Source organism: Meriones unguiculatus, chromosome 10 (assembly GCF_030254825.1).
Source record: "Meriones unguiculatus strain TT.TT164.6M chromosome 10, Bangor_MerUng_6.1, whole genome shotgun sequence".
In the NCBI taxonomy this organism is placed as follows: Eukaryota; Metazoa; Chordata; class Mammalia; order Rodentia; family Muridae; genus Meriones; species Meriones unguiculatus.
In genome coordinates this window covers 68632130-68647809 of record NC_083358.1, presented here as the reverse complement: position 1 = coordinate 68647809, position 15680 = coordinate 68632130, and the positions used below count along the sequence as shown (strand labels likewise).

The 15680-nt window shown below is 42.4% G+C and overlaps 1 protein-coding gene across 2 annotated transcripts in view; it reads left to right on the top strand.

The window, feature by feature from the left end:
- Positions 1 to 22: 22 nt before the first annotated feature.
- The window catches only part of Dnajb14 (DnaJ heat shock protein family (Hsp40) member B14), a 51970-nt gene continuing 36312 nt past the window's right edge, over positions 23 to 15680 (top strand). Inside the window, exons 1-2 of one of the 2 annotated variants that reach the window (XM_060392654.1) lie at positions 23 to 405; positions 15412 to 15583. In XM_060392654.1, coding sequence (XP_060248637.1) covers positions 273 to 405; positions 15412 to 15583 — 305 coding nt within the window. In that variant the 5' untranslated portion in view covers positions 23 to 272. The remainder of the gene's footprint in view (positions 406 to 15411; positions 15584 to 15680) is intronic. The other variant, XM_060392655.1, reaches the window with a different exon arrangement.

Genomic DNA, 15680 nt, shown 5'->3' with positions numbered 1-15680 from the left:
TTCCGCCCGCCCGCCTCCGCCCGGGTACCCGCTCCGCCTGGGTACGCTCGCCCAGGCCCGGGAGGGACGCGGCTGGCGCCGCTGCGGCCGCGGGGGGCGGGGAGGCGGCCACGAGGAGGCGGAGCTGCGAGGCCGCCCGTCGCCGGGCCGCCGCCGCGGTGCCCGCTCCTCCCCGCGCCGCCGCGCCGCGCCCCGCCCGGCCGCCTCGCCTCCTCCGCGGCGGGCCTCCCTCCGCAGCTGCGCGGCCGCGGACACCCAGGCAGGCGCGAGCCATGGAGGGCAACCGCGACGAGGCGGAGAAATGCGTGCAGATCGCTCGCGAGGCCCTGAGCGCCGGCAACCGCGACAAGGCCCAGCGCTTCCTGCAGAAGGCCGAGAAGCTGTACCCGCTGCCGGCCGCGCGCGGTGAGCCCCGGCCCCCGCGTGACCCCGGGCCCCGCGCCCTCCGCCCAGCCGGCCGCGGCCGCCCGAGCCCTCAGGGACACAGGCGGGCCGCCGCGGGGTGCTGGGTGACGGGTCCCCTCCCAGATCGGCCTAGGCCCCTATGAAGTGACAGGGGCTGGGACTCCAGTGTCCTCCTGGGCTTCACCATCCCCGGGCTTTGAATGTGGCTGTTCCTTAAGTATCTTCTAATACCTTAGATGACACTGCTTTTCCCAGGGAGAGGGAGAGAGTCCTCTGCAAGACAGCTCCACTTTAGACAGGGATGGTGAAGTTATTAATGATTTCTAAATAGTGTCTGATTTGATAGGACACCATAAGTACCCTCAAGTTCGGTACATTGCTGAAGAGTAGGGTATGGACTTAACCTTACTTTAATTTACCTTATTCATGGTCTAACTCTCTAGGCTTCGAGCTAATACAGTCAACACAACACTCACCAAGAGCCAAGAGTTGTGCCTAGTATTTTATATTACCCTCTTATCCCTCAGGACAGTCCCATGTTATTTGACCATGTGCGGAGACTTTGGCAAATGAATGAATGAATGAATGAATGAATGAATGAATGAATGAAGATACTTTGCCCAAGGTCGTACAGTAAGTGATAAAGTCAGAATAGTAGCTTGAGTTTTACTCTCCAAAAGGCCTTTAACTACTACTGTTTTTTGCCTTTGCCAATGGGATGACATTTAATGGTTTAAAATATTTCTAGGTTAGGAGAATTAAGAGGAAACTTAATAGACAGGGCTCCTGTTTGACTTAATTGCTTTCTTAATTCTTTTTTTTTTTTTTTTTTTTTTGCTTTCTTAATTCTTTTTACATTGTTGAAGCCTTTTACCTCTGCTGCTTTTCACCTTATCTTTTCTGTTAGCACTGGATAAGGACAGGAAAAGATAGTGAAAGAGAAGTTCATTTTAACTGTAAAAAGGGGAACATAAATTGGTCGCCCTAATCTTCTGTAGGTGTACAGTTGAGTAGTGTTGAGTGTTTTCACGTTGTGAACCATAGGATGTGTACTATTTTATCCTACACCCTCAAAACGCTACCAGTTAAATAGCCCCCTTTCTGTCTCCTGGCAGCCCCCATGCCACTGTCCGTTTTCGTGGATTAGACTAATTAGGTACCTGATGTGCATGAAATCATACAGGATTTGACTTTGTGTGCCTGCCTTATTCACTTAATTACTTCAGATTTCATCTGTATTTCAACATTCGACAGATTTCTTTTTTAAAAAAATGCTGAATAACATTTCATTGTTTACGCACACGTGTGCGCAGGTGTGGCTGTGCACACACACATCCAGTCATCACATTCTACGGGGTGGGGGGGGATTATTTACTTATTGTGTGTGTGTGCCAGAACACGTGTGGAGAGCAGAACCTGTGTGTGGTGGGGGGAAGGTGGGGATTGAACTTAGGTCTGAGCCCTCTCACCAGCCATCACAGGCTGTCAATCCACCTTTGTCTGTTTGAGTAACGAGCCTGTGAGCATGAGTGCCTGCACGCCTGCTTTCAGTTCTGTATATATACTCAGAAGTGGGATTATGGGGTCATGTGGTAATTCTAATTTTGATTTTTGAGGAACCACCACATTGTTTTCCAGAGCGACGGCACCATTTTGTACAATAATAGACATGGCTCCAGTTTCCCAGTGTCTGCCCAACACATTCCAATTTTGTTTTGTTGTGCATTGTCTTTCTCTCTCTCTCTCTCTGTTTGTTTCCTTCCTTCCTTCCTTCCTTCCTTCCTTCCTTTCTTCCTTCCTTCCTTTCTTTTTTCTCTCTTGAGCCTTGGCTATCGTGGACTCACTTTATAGACCAGGTTGGCCTTGAACTCACAAATATCCACCTGCCTCTACCTCCTGAGTGCTGGGATTAAAGGTGTTTGACTGGCCTTACTTTGTTTTCCAAGACAGAGTTTCTCCGTATAGTCCTGACTGTCCTGGAACTCACTCTGTAGACCAGGCTGGCCTTGCACTCACAGAGATCCTCCTGCCTCTGCCTCCCTGAGTGCTGGGATTAAAGGTGTGCACTGCCACCACCCAGAGTTTGTTCTGATAGTGGCTATTCTAGTAGTTTTGATGACATTTCCCTGATAACTTAATGATGTTGAACAGTTTGTGATGTGTTTATTAGGCTATATGTATATTCTTTGGAGAAATGTCACAAGTTGTTTCCCTAGTTAAAAGTCAGTCTGAGTGAGTTCCATGACAGCCAGGGCTACACAGAGAAACCCCGTCTCAACAGAAATAAAGGAAACATCAGACTGTTTTTGTTGATATTGATTTATAGGGCCTCTTTATCTATTGTGGACATTACTTCCTTGTCGTCTATATATAGCTGGCAGATCTTCTCGTTTGTTCTGTAGGTCATCTTTCCACTCTGTGGATTATGTCATCGGGGGCTTGATCCCAAAGTCCTCAGTTTCATTTGTCCATTGTTGTCTGGGCTTTTGGTGTCATGCTCAAGAAATCATTGGCAGGAGTTATTCTTGGATATAAATAAATATATATAAATATGTAGACATACTTCAGTTCCTTGTCATCTGGTCCTGGAGGGACAGTTTGAACACTGAAGCAGAAGGAACTCCAGGCAGTGTCACCTGGCTTCGAAGGCCTGGCTGTTCACCAACTAGTTCATAGCCGCCGTCAAGTTAAACAGCCTCCAGTTCTTGGCTTTTTCATTTGTGCATCCGGACAGTGTACTGATCCCGGGTACCCCGAGGACTGAATGAGTTGACAGAAACTGTCTAATAAATTTTACCCCTTTCTATTTTACAAGTGTCATCATTTAAGAATCCCAAATTTACAGCTGGTCATGCTTCTGTCATGGAAACAGCTAGAGTGAGCCAACTAAAGCAACATAAATTATTGCTGTGGAAGTCATGGGTCTAGGGAAAATAAAGAAATGGAAGAGAGAAAGTCAGGTGCAAAGATATAAGGGTGGTATTTATAAAATAAAATGGTAGGATGTAAGTGTGGAGTAGTTCAAGTGCAGACTGTCTGCTGTCTCTGTAACCAGGGACAAGACACTTAGCCATTCTGAGCTTTAGCTTTAGTAAAATGAAGATGTCATCACAGAGTTGATGTGACCCAAAATAAAGCAGTGTGACTGCTCTGTGAAAATGTATTTTACATAGAGTATTCCTGGGAGATGTTGATGGGAATAATTTAAGAACTCGGGGGAGGGGGAGATCTGGAATATTCGTGAAAGACCACAATAAAGATTTTGTATAAGAGAAAATTGGAGCTTTGGGGTGAGCTGAAGTTTTTTCCTGAATTTCACACATTCTAGATGACTACTAAACTAGTAGCTCAGGAAGTTGACTGGCAGGTCTTTTGGAGCTACATGTACTAAAGCAAAATAAATTACTGCGTTTTTATTTCCATGATTATGATGAGTGGGGAACCCCAATGTTAAATTCAAGTTATACTCCAGGATTTTTGTCATTTTAAAATTTTATATCAAGAAAGATGGAAATCTGATAAAATAATTCCAATAAACTGGCCAGCACCTTTCTTAAAGAAAAGTTTGATATTGAAATGGATCGAAGCCGTTATTGCTTTCCATGTTTTAGTTGGTTATTGACTAGCACAAATTTCAAATGCTCATACTCAGAGTTATGTTTGTGTGTTTATTTAATTGATATGGTTTAGCGCTTGGTAGAGGGATACAGTACCGCTGTTTTGAGGCTTTGAGCACATTGTTGTTTTAATTTTTCCATGCTCATAGGAAGTGGGGGAGAGTTTGAGGTGTAGTTTTTTCTTTTCTCTCTCTCCCTCTCTCTCTAATAAGACAGGGTCTCACTGTGTAGCCCTTGCTGGCCTGGGACTCAGTATGTAGACCATTAACTCACAGAGATCCACCTGCCGGTTTCTCCCAGTCGCTAACACGCAGCCACCGGTCTGGCAAATACACTGTTTTTGTTGTTTCTTTAGAGAAGAGCTTTTTTTATTCTTTTTAAGAACACAGTAGCAATTTGAGTCGATTGATGGCAAAGGGCCACAGGAAAGCCCATTCAGCATCCACTGATGAGTGAACTGAGCAGTTCAAGTACATGGCTAATCTGCACACGCTACCTGCTTAAACAGTTAAAATAATCCTCTTAGTTTATTTTCATCCACGTGAAAGATGATGCAGATTTTTCCTCCTTTTTTTTTTGTCCTGTTACTTCGTATTTAATACAACATTGAAAATTGTTCCCCTTCTGTCTCACCTAAACTGATAAGAGTTTTTAAAGCATCATGTGCGTCTGAATCATTATGCATCCTGTTTCCTTTAAGATTATTCCATTCTTTTCCTAATTGGCTTAATTGAAATTCAGTGATGAGAACATTTAAAACAATTATTTCTGTATCATCCAGTTAAGTGTTAGAAAATGACTTCGGAATTTCTGTTACTAGTGAGACTACCTCAGAGGTAAGTGCTGAAGAGTTTGGGTTTGAATTTATAGTAGTGTGCCTTAGATAGACATTTCCACTTCCTGAGCTGCAGTTTTCTCATCTAAACAATGAAGGTTTATTTATCAAACACATACTTCTCTGCACCAGGCAGCGTTTGCTTATTGTATTTTTTTTTTAATTTGACATGTTTGGATGTTTATCCTGTGTGTACATCTGTGCACCATGTGTGTGCCCATTGCCCTCAGAGATGGGAAGAGGACGTAGGATCCTTCAAACTGAGTTGTAGACAGGTGTGAGCTGAGCCATCTCCCTAGCTCACTCAGTGTTTTAGGTTGTAGGGATTAAGTGGTCATATGACAAAATCTACTTCTTTCTTTTTTTTTTTTTTTTTTTTTTTGAGATAGTATCTGGCTTCCCACTCTGTAGGTAGCTGAGGACAATCTTTAGCTTCTGATCCTTCTGCCTCCACGTCTCCAGTGCTAGGGTGATATTTAGGCATCACCACACCTGACTTACGTGGTGTTGGGGTCAAACTTGGGACTTCGTGCTACACAAGCACTCTATCAAACTGGCTATGTTCCTAGCCTGCCTTCTCTTTTTGAGCCTAGTTTTTCTTTTAAAAAATCATTTAGTTTTGTGGGTGTGCCCATGTGTGGGCATGCATGTGCAGGGTAGAAGAGGGCATCTGGAGTTACAGGTGGTTGTGAGCCGCCATTGTGTCCCAGGACTCAAACTCAGGCTCTCTGGAGGAGCAACCAGTGCTCTTAACTGTTGAGCCATCTTTCCAGCTTCAAATAAAACTTTTATAGCTACATGTTAGTTACTTTGTTGATACACCCGCAGATAAAGCATGTCCAAAATAACACTGTGTAAAATTTATGTAGTAATGATTATGGCCAGTTTTTTTTTTTTTTTTTTTTTTTTTTTTTTTTTGAAAGAATGGAGCTGTGTGCTAGTGGGAACTGACAAAACAAGCGGCATTTTACCTGTGGAAATGATTAGAACATGTATTGATTGCTATAAAAGGCTGTCTTCAGCCGGTCAGCAATAAAATAAAGTTTGTTTGGAGTCTCACTATGTAGCTCTGGCTGCCCTGGAACTCATCATGTAAATCAGGCTGGCTTGGAACTCCTAGAGACCCTGCTGCTTCTGCTTCCTCGCATCCTCATATAGAGCTAGATAATAGTTTTAAATCATTATCTTCTCATAAATTCAGTAATTGCTAATACAAAGGCTTTCTTAATTTCATTTTTAGAATAATAAAACTGGATTTTGAGCTCCAGAGTAATACAGTTTGTTCCAGTTTCATTTATTTAATTAGAAAGATTTATTTACTTACTTAGGTGTATGTGTGCTTGCATACATTTGTCTCTACTATGTGCGTACTCGAACTGGTGGAGGCCAGAGAGGGTTACGTAAGAGCTCCTGAAACTGGAGTTCAGACAGCTATGAGTCGCCTGGCCCCTGCCCCATCCAGTGAGTGAGTCCTTTTCTCAGCTCCTGTGCTGATTTTTAACTTAGTGGATCCAAGAGTGTTTAGCGCATGCATATAGGCATGTACACATGCACACACACACACACACACACACACGCTGCCATAATACTGCCATTGTTAGGCAGAGAGCCCCTGTACACAGAATCATAGAAAAATTTTAAATTGTCATCGTAACTACTGAAAAATATAAAGCAGCCATATAAGCCCATTTTAGTCCCATTTCCAGCTGTTAATGCAAATGTCTATCATATCAGGAATTATTATTATTATTATTATTATTATTTTTAGTTAAGAATGATACAATGAAGAGATAGTCAGGATTCTCTAGAGTCACAGAACCTATGGAATGAATCTCTATCCTCTCTCTCCCTCCCTCCTCCCTTCTTCTCTCTCCATCTATCTGTCTAATCTACTGAGCTGTGAATGGAAAGTCCAAGGATCTAGTGGTTGCTCATTCCCACAAGGCCGGGTGCCTCCACTGACCTGTATCAGCTGGAATCCCAAAGAGATAGACTCCTAGGCAGTGAAGGAATGGATGTGCTGGAAAAGTGAGGACAGGCAGGCAAGGAATGAAGAAATGATGCCTTCATTGGCCTTCGAGAGGCTTCCAGTAGAAGGCCTGGCCCAGATGAAAGGTGCGTTAAAAAGCTGGATTAAAGGCGTGGGCCAGCCCCCCTCAAGACCTGGATCACAGGTGTGCGCTCTCTTCTGCTTTGTAGGCCATTCCAGATATAGTCAAGTTGACAACAGACAATGGCCATCATAGCCTTCAACTCCAGTCACCGAATTTTTATGGCCACATGTTACTATCCAACAGGACTGTTTCTCTGGCTCCACAGCTTTTAAACATAATTTCTTCATTTCTTAGTTGAAATACTTCTCTGAAAAGGCTATTGGAAGTGCATGCTAAAGGCTTGATTGGTTTTATGGTTTTGGTGGTAGTTATTGTGGTTTTTGTTTTATGGTTTTTGAGACAGGGTTTTGCTATGTAAGCATGGCAGTCTTGGAATGCCATTGGTAGACCAGTCTAACCTTGAACTCAGAGACGCACCTACCTCTTCCTACCAAGTGCTGGGATTAAGGCATGCATCACTCACCTGGCTCTGTTTTCAAGCAAAGTCACTGGGTCTCTTTCTCCACAGACAGCTGCTTGTTACTTTTGGGGTCTTTGGTCAGTGGAAACCCCTTTATAATAAACAAATAAAGCTCCTAAGTCTTACAGAGTCTTCTCAGCTGTCTTTAGCTACATAGCTCTTTGGTGTAACCGTGTCTCAGCTTCCTCTGTATCTTTCCTGTGCTGGATCTGGAATCAGCCCTGTGTCTTTTAATCTTGATTTCTTTCAGTGGAAAATGATGTTTCAGCATCACAGTACCAGTACTAGGGACATTGCAACTATTTGTTTGTTCATTGCTTGGGGCTCTGCTCAAAGCACAGGGTTGGGAAGTGAATAGTGCATACCGGTATATGTGTGCACATGTCTGTTTTGTTTGTTGAGTTTGGCTTCGTTTGGTTTTGGAGACTGGCTGGCCTGGATCTCACAGAGATCTGTCTGCCTCTGTTTCCTAAGTGCTAGAATTAAAGACGAAACCTAGCTAGCTAGGTTTCACTGTGCCTACCTGGTATCTTTTCTTTTTAAAGGTGGTCAGCTCAAGAGTGCATATCAAGCTAGGTGTTGCAGGTCTGTAATCCCAGCACCCGAGGAGGTAGAGGCAGGTGGATCTCTGTGAGTTCGAGGCCAGCCTGGTCTACAAAGTCCAGGACAGTTAAGGCTACACAGAGAAACCCTGTCTCGAAAAACAAACAAACAAAGACAAACAAACAAACAAAAGAATGTATATCATTCCTTCCAGTTCACGGTAAACATTTAGAGTCTTTGCATTAACATTTTTAGTCTATATTCCTTAGCTGCAGTCCTGGTTCTTGAAAACTATGGCATCATAGGTTACATCTGGATTACTTTCTTGCTTCATGCTGTATCATGTACATAATACTTTTCAGAAGAATATAGTTAGTACTAGCCTACCAGAATAGTTACTGGAAACAGTTTAGACTTATTTTCTCCACATTTACACATTTTAATTATTTAGAGTTGCACCTGAGCTTGGGCAAATATACTCTGTGTTCCCACAATGGTGAAACTGCATAATGACATTTTAGAACATCTCTCTGTAATTAAGGAATGCTGACTATGAAGCAATGTAGGCTCTTCTGAATAATATGAACTTCATACATGTATAAGTTAGGCTTCCGGCTTTTATGGCTCGTCATCCTCTGTTCTACACAGTCACACAGTTTGTCTACTTCCCCTGATCCAATTCGAGTAGTCGTAGATAGGTTGTCCCATTCCTGAATGATTCTGACTATATATTGGAAGATAAGGACATCCTTATGTAATCACGTTATAATAATCACAATTAGGCCATTAGTTCATGCATTTATTTAAATCCTGCCAATGGATCCCATTGTATCTCTTATGGTAAAAAGAGCATTTTTTGTTTGTTTTTTAAACTGGGAAATACACCGATACACATGTATGTGTGTATGTTGTTTGTATTGGCATTTCATTGTATTTAATGGCTATATTAATTTTATATATGCTCTGTACCTGTAACATACATATATACATATTTATCTGTACTCACCTCTCATTATCAGTCCAGTACAACATTGTTCTGTCTTAGTCACTGTTCTATTGCTGTGAAAAGACACCATGACCAAGGCGACTCTTATAAGAGAAAGCATTTAATTGGGGACTTACAGTTTCAGAGGCTTAGTCCATCATCATCATGGCCGGGAGCATGGTGGCAGGCATGGGTGGTATAGTACTAGAGAAGTAGCTGAGAGCTACGTACTGACCTGATGGCAGAGAGAAAGACACTGGGTGTGGCATGTGCTTTTCAAACCTCAAAGCCCACCCCCAGTGACACACTTTTTCCAACAAGGCCACACTGATCCTTCTAATCCTTTCAAATGGTGCCACTCCTTAGTGACTAAGCATTAAAAAAGATGAGACTGTGGGGGCCAAAAAAGAGAATATCTTGTGTATTGTATGGGTGCATCACCTGTCAATTAAAAAAAAAAAATCTATGGTCAATAGGTAGGTAGGATAGAAGGTGGGACATCTGGAAGGCAGAAAGGATTCCTCGATAAGAACCAGGCTCGTGAGATGTGAGGATAGACACATGATACCTGATCAGAGGTAACCAGCCATGTCGTAGTATAAATGGGTTATTTTAACTGATGAGCTAGTCAGAGAAGAGTCTAGCTATATGGCCTCCGTATTTGTAAATATATTTTGAGTCTCACAAGTCATAATTCAGGGTGTAGGGTGGGAGGGAAAAAAACACATAGCAACAGGGGCCATTCTTATTCAGACCATCACACCCACATTCTTTATTTCCCTGTCTCTGCTGCTATTCACTGACTGAGAAATGTGCTTTTTTTACTGTTTTTGTGTGTTGTAAATCAACTACTTAATCCCATAGATGCAGGCTATGTCAAACTCAGCCATGCATTTGTTATGACAGCCAGTTTGATCCCAAAAATGTTTCTTGGCCCAAGTCAGTAGACCCTGTCAACCTCAGCTGACAAAAGAAACAGAAGGAAAGAGAAACCCCATAATTTTCCAGCCCACTATTTAAAGACTATTTGAAGAGGACTTATAGTATCAGAACACAGTATTATTACACACCATCTTCTCTCACCCGTCTTTCAGTCTTAATTCTACAAGTGTCCACATTGATGTTTGTCACCAGCCCCCATGTCAAGGTATATGTCATTACTTTGTATTTCTGAAGCTTGTTTCCTAGTGGGTCACAGGGAGACTTTGTGGAACTGTGTTCCCTAAGTTCTAGAACACTGAGGACAGTTTACTTGTGACTATTGTTGATGTTTGGTGGCTGTGTTAAGTTACTCTCGATGTTGCTGGGATAAAATACCCAACAAAAACAACTTAAGGAAGGGGGCTTATTTTGGCTCACAGGTCTGTGGGAGAGCCCACCGTAGCACGGAAGCAGGAAAGCTGTCTACAGAATCCCTCGCAGTCACATCCAGAGGCTTTGTCAGTCATCCTAGATCCTGTGAAGCAGGCAGTCAGGGTTAACATGTAAGTGAGTCATTAGCTCACACTTTCTTTTCTTGAGTGTGCAAGTATGATCTTCCGGAGTCTTGTACAGGCCGATGCTGTCAGAGTCTGAGGACAGCCTAACTTCTAGTATAGAAGCCATTTGATTTTTTTGTTTTTGTGCAGCCGCCCATCTAACTTTACTTGAGTGTGTCTCAGGTGTCATTTACTCTTAGGATTTCTGATATTTTATTATGTCATTTAGATGGTTTTGTTTGCATGTCAGAAGTCTAATTACTGCATGTTTGTTTTATTCCTCATTTTACTTTTCTTTGAGATTTCTGTTTTCCATGTGTTGGCATTTTGTCATATTCAGTATTTGCCACTTTCCTTCAAAGTTTTTTTGTTTTTTTATTTTTTGAAATTTCCAGCCTTTATGTGTCTTGTTTCTCTGTATAGTACTAGTTGTTGTTTTAAACAACTTTGTTTTTTCATAACCTTTTAAAAAAGACAGGCTTGTGTAGTCCAGGCTGGCCTTTGACCTGAGCCCTTCCTGCTTCAGCCTCCCAGGCTCTCTGTTACAGTTGTATATCCTTATGCCCACCTGAGCTGACTCAGTCTCTTATGTTTTAGTTATGGTCTCACTATTCGCTTGGGCTGGCCCAGAACTCACTGTGTAGACCAGGCTGGCCTAGAGTTAGTGGTGATGTTTTTCTCCCTGGCTCCTCTCTGAGTGCCAGCATTATGAACCTCTGTCCCCATGCTTAGCCAACCCTGTGTTTTTGGATGGATTCTTTTTTCTTTTTGAGTTCATATTCTTTATCATGCTTGTGTATGTATTCATATTTGTGCACCCGTATGTGTTTGTACATGCCAACTTTGGAGTTGGGAATTGAACTAAGGTGGGCGGGCTTGTATAGTAGGCTCCTTTATCCGCTGAGCCATCCCTCACTCTTCCCTGTGTTTTTCTCACCCATGATCTGTTCTTTTCCTACAGAGCAGTGTCTCTGGGTCACCGTCCGGTTGGGCAAGTTTTTATGGTGACATTGGTTGTCTTTAGAGGTCACACTTATTTACTTTTTGCATTCCAGTCCTCTGCATCATCTTTGAGCTCTACCGCTGTCTTTCACTATTTACTTATTACTTACTTACTTATGTAATGTTTGCTTATTTTTTCTTTCCAATATACAGAGTTCCTTCTGTTTTTGTATGATGTCACCTCACTAGGAAGGAATCAGTCACTGTGTCCTCCCCATTTGTCTCTGCATTTTCCTTTCTCACTTGTTGTTTTGTACCTTTATCTTCCAGTCTGGGCCCTGTTCCCTACAGTTTCACCTTAAGTGTGGACCAGGCACTTGTGCTATTGTAAGTGGGGGAAACCCGTTCCTTTTCATGTATTCCTTCAGCTTTCCCTGTAATGCCCGTTGGTTATTTGCCTTCTTTTTTCTGTTCTGTGAGCATGGCAAATGCCCACTAACTGTTCTCTGCTTCTCACACAGACACTTGATATCCACATTTGCATTTTTAGCTGTTGATGGTTCATCTCTGTTGTCATGTATACGGGAATTTGTTCATGAGGTTGTGATTTTGCTATTTACTTCTCTTTGGTTTTATCTGAGATTTAAAGTTTAGGATCCTGGCCTAGCACCAAGGAGTAGAGGCAGGAAGATTTGGGATTTGAGGACTGCTCAATCTTCATTTGCCTTTTTCTTTTTTAATTTTTGCTATTTACATATTGTGGATCAGCTCTTACTACATAGGCTATTCTGATTCCATTGTTATTATATTAAATGCAGGCTGAACTCCAGCTAAAAGCTAGCTATATGCTATGTCTTGTATTTTTTAAATAACTAATAGATTACTGTATCATCTACAAGTAGATTGTCACAAAATACAGTTTCTTTCTTTGGTGACCTCTTCTCTGTTAGCCATGAGGAAAGAATGGTAGAAGTTTCTGTAAGGAATAGCTATGTTTTTGCAAATTTGTCAACAGCAGTTGCAATTTCAATATATAATTAAAGTTATATATGTAGAGTAGCTTTATTGATGTAATTTACATAGTAAATAATTGATTCATTTAAATTACAGAGTTAAATAAGTTTTTAGTGTGTTCAGAAATTGTGTGACTATTGCCATAATGTTGAAACACTTCCTAACCACAGAAATAAAAGGACTCATTGGATGCCCTATCTCATTGCCTTATGAGCCACTAATCCCTGCCCTTGGTAAAAACCAATCTAAGTGTGCATTTACTCGCTCTGTCTTTCTTCTCCGTCTCTCCTTCTCTCTGTGCCCCCAGCCTCCCCAGCTCCCACCCCACTCCTGTGGTGCTGGAGATTAACTGCAGGGCTAGCTAGGTAGCTCTCTTGCCTGTGAACTGCATCCCTAGGCCTTGCACTTTCACATGAATGAAATCATGTAGTATGTGGTCTTTTGTGTCTGGCTTTTTTGGTTTGGCACAATGTGTTTTCTGGTTTGTGTGACAGCTATGTTAATATTTAGTGTCATTTTAGTTCCAAATTGATTCTCCCTGTCTGGACACTTACCTGTCTCTACTTTTGATGACATGTGTTTTTGCTTCCCAACCTGTTTGTGATTTAAGTTACATTTTCTCCTTCCTTCCTTCCTTCCTTCCTTCCTTCCTTCCTTCCTTCCTTCCTTCCTTGTCTCACTTTGTAGCCCTGGCTAGCCCAGAATTTGCTATATAGAACAGACTAGCCTCAACTCACGAGGTCTTCCTGCCTCTACTTCCAGAGTGCACTACCACTCCCAGCCTTAAATTACATTTCTATAATTGATTTATTCTTTAAAGGTGAGCATCATTCATTGCTCCTCAATTGTAGATCATATGATGCTGGGTTTTTTTTGTGGTTTTTTTTTTTGTTTTGTTTTGTTTTGGTTTTTTTTTGAGCTTTGAAGAAGTCATTTTGTGATCTAGATATAACACTCTCAGTTTTCATTCTTTTGTGCATGTAAGGGGACAAAAAGAGAGCTGGAAATATATCTCAGTGGATAGAATGCTTGCCTAGCATGGAAAAGCTTAAATCCCTAACACAGCTTTAAAGCATGATGGCACACAACTGTAACATGAACCCTGGGTGGTTGAGGCAGGATGAACAGAAGTTCAAAGTCATCCTTTGCTGCAGAGCGAGTTCTAAGCCAGCCTGGGTTACGTATGTCCCTGTCTATAAACATTGGACTTAACATCTTGGACATTAGTTCGAGCTGGGAAAATTTGAAGTTTACATTATTTCATCCTTATTAATTTCTGTCAGGTATTGGGTTGAGATGTGTTAAAACTAACATCATGTTGAATTTTCTGTTGTCTTCTGTCCTTTTGTTAAGCTTAATTATTTACTGTTTAATTTTAGTTTTTAAGGACAATTTCATACCATACACACACACACACACACACACACACACACACACACGAGAGAAAGCAATAATGACCAGTCATATTGCAACATTAATCTTTAACACGGGGAATGTACTCACCGGCCTTACCTCATTATTCCTTCTACCCCAACTGTCAGCCTCTGCTTCCCAGAGGATTTTAAGGTAAACCCTAGACATTATTGCTGTTTTGTACATTTGGATGTCTATATTTAGTTATACAGTGATGGATCACTGCTCATGTTTGCACCTCTGCACATAAGGACACAGTTTTATTCTGTCTGAAATGTAAGCATTACAGAATTCCTTCGCCTTTGAGTGGTGCATTCTTTCTCATTTTTTGTTTAAATTAAAAAATATTTTTATTTCTGTGTACATCCGTGTTTATGTGCACATGTGTGTGCTGGTGCCCCCCAAAGGCATGAAGGTGTTGGGTTCTCTGGAACTACAGTGTAAGTGACAGTGAGCCACCTGATGCGGGTTCTGGGTGCTGAACCTGGGTCCCCTACAAAGGCAGTCATCACTCTTAATTGCTATGCTGTCTCTCCAGCTTCTTTAAAATGATTTCATTTTGTGAAAAACATTACTGTTCAACTCATGTTGACAATTATTCCTGTTTCCTTCCTTCCTTCCTTCCTTCCTTCCTTCCTTCCTTCCTTCCTTCCTTCCTTCCTTCCTTTTTCTTTATTTCTTTCCCTCCCTCCCTCCCTCCCTCCCTCCCTCCCTCCCTCCCTCCCTCCCTCCCTCCCTCTCTCTCTTCCTCCTTTTCTAGATTGTACTTCAGTGTCCTTTGGTTCCTGTTGTTGCTGTTGAAACTAAACAGAAGTCTAATGACTGTTTCTTCTCCCCTCCCCCCAGGCTGGGGTTTAGAGCTCTGGCTGTCTGAAAGTAATTTGCAAACCACTGGCCTCAAACTTGCATAGGTCCGCCTGCCTCTGCTTTCCCCTACGTGCTAGATTTAAAAGGCATGCACCACCACTCCTAGCTTATTAACTACTTTTAAATGTTGTCTTTGCTTGGGTTGGGGGAGGTTATTCCACAGTTTGGCTGTGTGTTAAGTGTGTCAAAACCATTAGATAATAATGATTTCTTGTTTTTAACTTTGCATGTCTTTGAACACTCCTAAATGACGATGTTATGTAGACAGTCAAAGTTGATTTGTTTTGTTTTGTGGACAGGGCTTCATTACATAGCTCTGGCTGGCCTGGTGCTCACAGAGATCTGCCTGCCTTGATGCCCAAGTGCTGGGATTCGAGGTGCCACCACACACAGCGAGCAGGCTTGTATTTAAAGAGACATTATGGAGCCGGAATCCGGGCCTTGTGCCTGTAATCTCAGCACTGGGAAACTAAAGCAGACTGGAAACTTCAAAGCTTGGGCCACATAATTCTAGGTCAGCCCCAACTGCAAAGCAAGATTCTGTCTAAACAAAGAGAAAAAGAAAAAAATATAAAATAAAATAACCTCCCCCCTCCACACCTGGAAAAAAAAGAAAGGAAAGGAGGGGGAGGCCATGTTAAATCTTTTGTGGTTTCTCTGCTTTGCGGTTCTTCTGGAGCTCTTGGGTCTGTGTCCTGGCGAAAGCAGGTACAGTATCTTTTCTCTGTCTTTCCACAGCATTACTGGAAATAATTATGAAGAATGGAAGCACGGCTGGAAATAGCACACATTGCCGAAAACCCCCGAGTAGTGCGGAGCAGAGCAAGCCTAGCTGCGCGAAGGACGGCACCCCCGGCAGTGGCGAAGGCGGAAAAGTCTACACCAAAGACCAAGTAGAAGGAGTTCTCAGGTAGGAGCATGAGCACTTACGGCATCTCCGTGATCTTTGGTGCTGGCCCGACCGAACTGCTGGTACAGTGCCTAAAAAGGGTGTTTGAAGCACAGTT